This window comes from Leptinotarsa decemlineata, unplaced genomic scaffold, assembly GCF_025532065.1.
Source record: "Leptinotarsa decemlineata unplaced genomic scaffold, Ldec_3_MD MMD2_tig00026328_RagTag_RagTag, whole genome shotgun sequence".
In the NCBI taxonomy this organism is placed as follows: Eukaryota; Metazoa; Arthropoda; class Insecta; order Coleoptera; family Chrysomelidae; genus Leptinotarsa; species Leptinotarsa decemlineata.
Genome location: NW_027412688.1, coordinates 26,098,457 through 26,105,193, shown reverse-complemented (window position 1 = coordinate 26,105,193; position 6,737 = coordinate 26,098,457). Strand labels below are relative to the sequence as shown.

The 6,737-nt window shown below is 31.2% G+C and overlaps 1 protein-coding gene across 1 annotated transcript; it reads right to left on the bottom strand.

Moving 5' to 3' along the window:
* Positions 1 to 275: 275 nt before the first annotated feature.
* On the bottom strand, positions 276 to 4,759 carry LOC111517522 (cytochrome b5). Its single transcript, XM_023173702.2, has 3 exons — positions 4,265 to 4,759; positions 832 to 1,028; positions 276 to 447 (listed from the first exon to the last, which is right to left on the bottom strand). Exons 1-3 carry the CDS (start codon positions 4,373 to 4,375, stop codon positions 369 to 371), a joined length of 387 nt encoding a protein of 128 aa, XP_023029470.1. The 5' UTR covers positions 4,376 to 4,759; the 3' UTR covers positions 276 to 368.
* Positions 4,760 to 6,737: the final 1,978 nt, after the last annotated feature.

Genomic DNA, 6,737 nt, shown 5'->3' with positions numbered 1-6,737 from the left:
ATACAAAAAAGGATCGTTTTGATTGCTCAAAAGCAAAGAAGAAAATACCTTGAAACGTGACAATTTCTGTCGATCGTTCAAATCGTAGGGCACCCACTATAAAATTTTGAAGTGGTGTGGCCCTTCTACGCTTTCTTAGCATCCCAAGCTTCTGACAGAATAGAAATAAGCAAAAAAGACTACATATCGTGATGCGAATGACATCGACTGTTTTAGAATCTACTCTTCATTTTTTCTCAGTAACATTTCAAGAAAACAATATGAATAAAAGTACGTTAGATAATAAAATTACATTTATTTATTAACAATAAAAAATACATGAATGTAAATATTTGGAATAATTCGTTCGATTATCAAGTCAGGCTTTCTCAAGAATGAAAATATTTACGGTATAAAATAGCTGCCAATATTCCCAATGAAATTGGTACTGCCACCGAAATAATTTTTCTGAAAAAGAAAAGGAATTAAATTCTCAGCTTGTTTACTTTCAGTGGACATAAGGACATTATAGATAATATTGAAGGAATATTGAAAAATAAGAAATCAATAAAAGCATATCAAAGCACAAGTTTTGTCATTTAGTGGCCAAAACAGAAAATAATATTGATGAATCTGAGAAAACAAAAATCACTTTCACTAAGGTTGTCAAAATAAAAAAAAAGGATTTTCATTAATTGAATGAAAGAAAAATCAACAGACTTTGTAGTCACAATTGTTGGGGCACCTACTTTTTAATTTCATGACGATTTGTTATTAAATAAATTGTTTGCTTCCTTATGAACCAAAGTAAGGCTAGCTAATTCAACATTCGGGGTGACAACATGCACTCACATTTTGAGAGATGACTCCTCAGAATCAAAAGAAATCGTTTTTCTCTTTATAATTGGTTTACGCTCTGCTTCATTCAACTCGCCAATTTGATATTTAGTCATCAACTCCCTGGCATCACTGGAGTGGTCAGCCTCTTCAAATGCCTCACTGCCATCTTTTCCGGCATGTTCTAACAACACCTCTTCTCCCCCAGGATGCTAGAATTCATGACAAGCTGTTTTTTCGGGTTTCCCTCCGTTTTCTGTATTTTTTATCCTCATAACCGTGTTCTGTATTTTTTATCCTTATAACTGTGTTCTGTATTTTTTATCCTCATAAAGATTATTTTCACAAGACTAGGTGACAGTCTAGTTGAAAAACTCCAGACACCACCAGAAGAATGCAAATGGGACTTTGTCGAAACGTTGTGAAAACAATCCTTATGAGGATTAACAACACAGAACATGGAGCTAAACCCGAGAAAACAGCTCATCATATTTTGTCCATGAGTATCAGTATATGTGAGTATGTAATTAAAAATTGTAATGAAAAAAAGTGATGTTTTATAATTTTTTGCCTGTCATAGATTAATACTGCCAAAATTCCCCCAAAAGATAAAAACTCAAACCTTGTTTTAAATTACATAACCTTAATTACCTCCCACTAAATGTATTTTGGACAATAACTAAGTATGTACTAAGCTTTGAAACCATCACTTTTTCACTTGTATAGAAAAATGAACCGCCTTGTATGTCAAAAGTATAAATATCACTTCCTATTAAAAATTTTGAGATAAATTAAGTAAAAATGGCATTTGAAAAAATAATGAAAAGTACGTGAATGGAGAAAAATGTCAATTCCTATTTTTTTTCTTTTGAGAATTGAGCAACCATTGCTCTTTTTTGTTCATCACAATGACAATATTAAGTTGTTTTGACAGTATTTCTACAATTTTAATATTAAATTTGTAGAAAATTGCTCAAATGACACCATTTTGAAAGAAAATGGTCACTGACCATTTGATTTAAAACTCGTCAGGGTTTTATTTAGAATTATTGACTTGAGTTCATTACCGGTTGAACCGAAGTAAATTTTCAATTGTTGTCCCATTACAAATATTGATTCTTAGGAACTAGACGTTCCTTTCCAAATTTAAATATCTAACACCCCAAACAACAGAATGACCCCGTATACAATGATGTCATCACCCGGGACATATATTATCTAGCCTGTTAAACAATTGAAGCTGCTTTTAAAAAGACTGGCATTACTGACTTCCAACGAACGATTAATAACAAAATGATAATGAACTCTAAAACGCAAAATAACCTACATATATCACAATGAAACGGGGATGAATTCTGCAATACAAAATAACAAGTCTATTATTCATCTCTATTACTCGCTTATAACTATACTTTTTCTATGAGTTATAACAGAAATATTTCAAATTGAGATTCATTTGTGAAGGATATCATAAATGAGAGAAGAAAAATATTAAATTTCCTACCTACATTACAAATTTTTGGTGGGGCACACTCATTTTTGCTTTGAAGTTCCTGACTACTCTCATTATATTATCAAATGTCGAACTCTATTGAAAAATATCATTTTCTTTGACACATTACAAATTGAAGTAGGTAAATTCTCAAGGCCTATTTGAGATCAAGAATAATTGAAACACAATTATTGTAAAGTTATGAAATTGCTCATCTGTAGTTGACTCGAAAGGTGTGAGATATGGGAACATTACCTGATTACCAAACAAGAAACGGTAACATAGTTGATGCTTTTTTTCAATAATGTTCAAGTAAATACTAAATAAACGGAAACATTATATAGTGATGATCACGATTGGGAAAAGAATTAATAATCATGGAAGTTGATGACTGATACAAAGATTGTAACTTTATATTCTCATGTATGGAAATTTCACTTTCAATTTTAAAGATATTCCGTTTTTTATCATGTGAAAGTGAGAAAGGTTTTTTATTATTTGTCTCTTTATACAAGAAGATTGAGTTGAAAATAAACTTTTTACAAAGATATGTTGAGGGCTTTTTCTTCCAGTTTGTATTTGAAAGTAATTTATATGCATGATCTAAAAATATTTATAAAGGGTTTATTTTGAACTCAATTGCTTCCTTCGAAAGTTCCCCACATTTTTTATATAAAATATACCCCTTTAATTTTGAACATTTGAAAATTTTGGTAAGTCCTTTTTTTATACTTTGAATTGGCAACTACAAACTTGGTCAGCAGGTTTACTACTCTGAAAAGTCTGAAAAAAATAAATTACGATAATATATGTATGAAGAACTATATTTTACTTCTTGTAAAAACGTTCATTACAAACCATGCATGCTTAGTTCCTAATGGATAGGCTCACCTCCAATTCTTGTGATTTCAACCTGAGGCCTTTTCACTGTCATGTGTTTTGTTTCATGTAACAGAAATACATTATCATTTTGAATTTACACCAATACATATGAATTTATGACGACATATGTTCAAAGAATTTTACACTCAACTTTATTTTTCCCACTTAGGAGAAAAATATATAATTTTATTAATTGATTTTGAACCTAATGGATAGTTAAACGACCATGGAAGCCAAGTCAGGCTATGTGAATCATAAGGAATTTACTTTAAACTTTAAAAATATGTTTGAAAATCGATGAAATTTAAGGCCCAAAAGAAATGCATGGAAAAATAATTACTTGGATCCAGCAATATATCGTAATTCAAATATCTCTCCATTCCAATGATTGCTTTCAAGTTCCCAAGATGTCTCGAATTATTACAATAATCGAATGACCGATTATTTTTTATTCAAATCACCCCATCACTAAGTAAAACATATTTCAAACACCATGAAACCAAATGTTTATATTAGATAGAAAGAAATCAGGTAAATCTCAACATCACAACCATTGCAGACCTTCTGCATCAAATTTGAATCATTCGACATTATTGCAAATTTCTAATATTAATTATATAAATGAAATTAATAATTTTTATAGGAAGTATTATGGAGGAAAGAAGTGATAATTGATAAAGAAAACCTCATGATAAAATCATGTTTTCATTACATCTATCATTTTTAATATCGATTAATCTTACTGTTTTTTCATAATTTATTATCCGGTTCCCTACACTGTTGTTATATTGTATTATTTAACTGCTTGACTTCGTTGGGAGCCCCCTATAATATTCATGACTATGAAAGTTCAATAGTTCTGGTACTCATAACAGAACAGTTTCTTTACGTTGATTATATCTAGGAACAGAAAAGTTTCCTATAACAGTTCCAAAGATAAAATCAGTCATTAAAATATATTTTTATTTCTATGATCAGTTTCATGAATTTAAAAAAAATTCTTGGTCAACCAACATCCTAGTTTGACAAAATAACTTCGATTAAATTTTTCGAAAAATAATAGAATGTACTTACTTCTTTTAAATAGGCTGTTACATCATATACTTTATTGTTTATCACAATCCATGTACTTTTGTCATCATTATGTTCTTCGATTTCTTTTGTAGACAGCTGTATCAAGGTCATTTTATTACAGTTGTTACAGTTTTTAGAGAAAACTATGAATCAATAGCTTTCTTTAGGGCGATAAAAATGAATGAATACCGAATGGAATGCCTATAATAAGTAGTTGATTTTGTTAGACAGGTAAATTTTTCCCAAAACTGTGTGTCCCCTAGAACTTGATTGTATATTTATGTTTATCAGGATTTAATTAATGATTAAACATCAGAATTCCATTCAAGGTTTTCTTTATAATATGGATTTCATTTTGCTTAAAACAATATGTGGTTACTTTCCAATGTGCGTTCCACTAGCCACTACTAAGCCACAGTATTTCTGTAACTAAGCGCTCAAAACAAAACGACCACGCTCTCGACCGCAGTTTTCCCCTTTCCACTAGAGAATACAGAACACAGACCATGGTCTGTGATAGAGAAGTTTTAATGAGGTTACGTCATCGACATAACGTTTTAGGTTATGTCGATGGGCAGTGGGTTATGTAAACCTTAACAATATGTTTCAATAATTGCAAGCTAACTTTATCAAAAAAGAAGTATGAATTAGTATGAATTATTAAACAAATTGAGTTTGAATATATTCAAAATATCTTATACGGCAACTGGATATTTGTAGATGCGTCGCAGTATTGGAGAGTGTAATGCAACTTTACAAAATTATAATCGCGAAAACTGAAAAACTTAGGCCACGTATTATTGATTATGAGAATGTATTTCATCGTTATTCAGATGAAGAATTCAAAAGTCATTTCAGATGCATGATTTTCAATCACATATTACACGGTGAATTTTGGAAATATCATGTCTAATTGCACACTTAGATTATACTCGGAATTTATGCTACTCTTAAATTTACTTCATTATGTGTAAGTAATTATTCCATTGATTACTTATGAGATTGAGACCGCGGTCATTATGTGGAACGGTTATAGGAGTATTTTGATCGTTGTGAGCGCTTAGTGGAACGCACCGGTACGTCACTGGAGAAATAAGCAGTGAATTCATAATAGGTTCGTTCCAACCAGCGTCAGAAACAGTTTCTGACAGTCAGGATTCTGCGCAGTAATGTGATTGCGTTCCAACGTGAGTTTCTAACCATTAGTAAACTATCAGTTTTCTGTTCCATCCAAGATTCAAACCTGTTCGAAATCTATCAGAATGGTTTGAGGATTATCTTCTAACCATCAATCTGACGCATGCTTATTCCGCATTACTGTTTCTGTTTTATGTTCATGCAACTTACAAACAACATAACCTGCAAAAATTGTTATAAAATAAATTATATATTTGCTGGCGCAGGAAAAATTGGGAATTCTTTAAGTGAACCTATAATATGAACATCTTTAATTACACAAATTAATTATTGCGGTGACCTCCCAGTTCCATGTTGATAAGTAAATAGAATAGAGATATAAAATACTGCAACCTTCTTTTACTCTCCAGAAATACACTTGATTAGATTTATTTTAAAGAATTGAAGGGGTTATATTTTTAGGAGTGACATTCGTTGTGAAATGTTTGAAATACAAACTGAGTAGAGAAAAGTATCTTCTGTATAATTCATTGTTCATATAGAAATATTTGTTTCGAAAGAATTTTTTTTCTTTCGTGTAATTCAATGTTTATATGAAAGTAGCTGTTTCAGGAGGACATTCTTTCAGTTTGTGTCTGAAAGTTACTTCTTTGCATGATCTACACATCTATGTATACCTAGTTACTTATTTTCGAATTGATTACTTCCTTCCTTTCTTTGGAAGATTCCCTCATCCCTTTTTTTGTATTGAGATGGAGTAGTAGAAAGCCAAAAACTTTCTTTCCCAAATTATTTTTAAAGGTTATGAAGAAATTTCATGCCAAACTTCAATTGAACTATCAGCTGTTCCAATCAGAAATTTCAAATTAATCAGAAACCAATATTTACCAGACATGCGCGTTGTCAACGATTTACAAACAGTTGGAAATCTGTTTGTGACTCAAGGTTGGAACGAACCTAATATGGACTGGCCTTTGAAGAGAACATTTTGACTCCAACAACTATAGAAAGATGAAGATATTTACGTTTTGGCATTGCGTCACTCATACATTTAAAGTCAGGTACAATGTCACGACGTTGTATATGTTGCGTATTTCCATTGTGAAAATTGTGGGATTTTGTCACGTGGTGGTGTACACAGTGGCTACGACGTTGTGTAATCCGCAGGTGGAATATATGTAAAAGTGACGTCACGGCCGGTCTAAACTATTATAGTTATAGGTGGTATATTTAAATAAGAAATTAAAAAAAAATTGAAAGGAACTAAAAGAATGTGGTGGGCAGTGTTGCCATTGGAAATTACAAAAATATGACAAAGTATTCGTATTTTACTCTC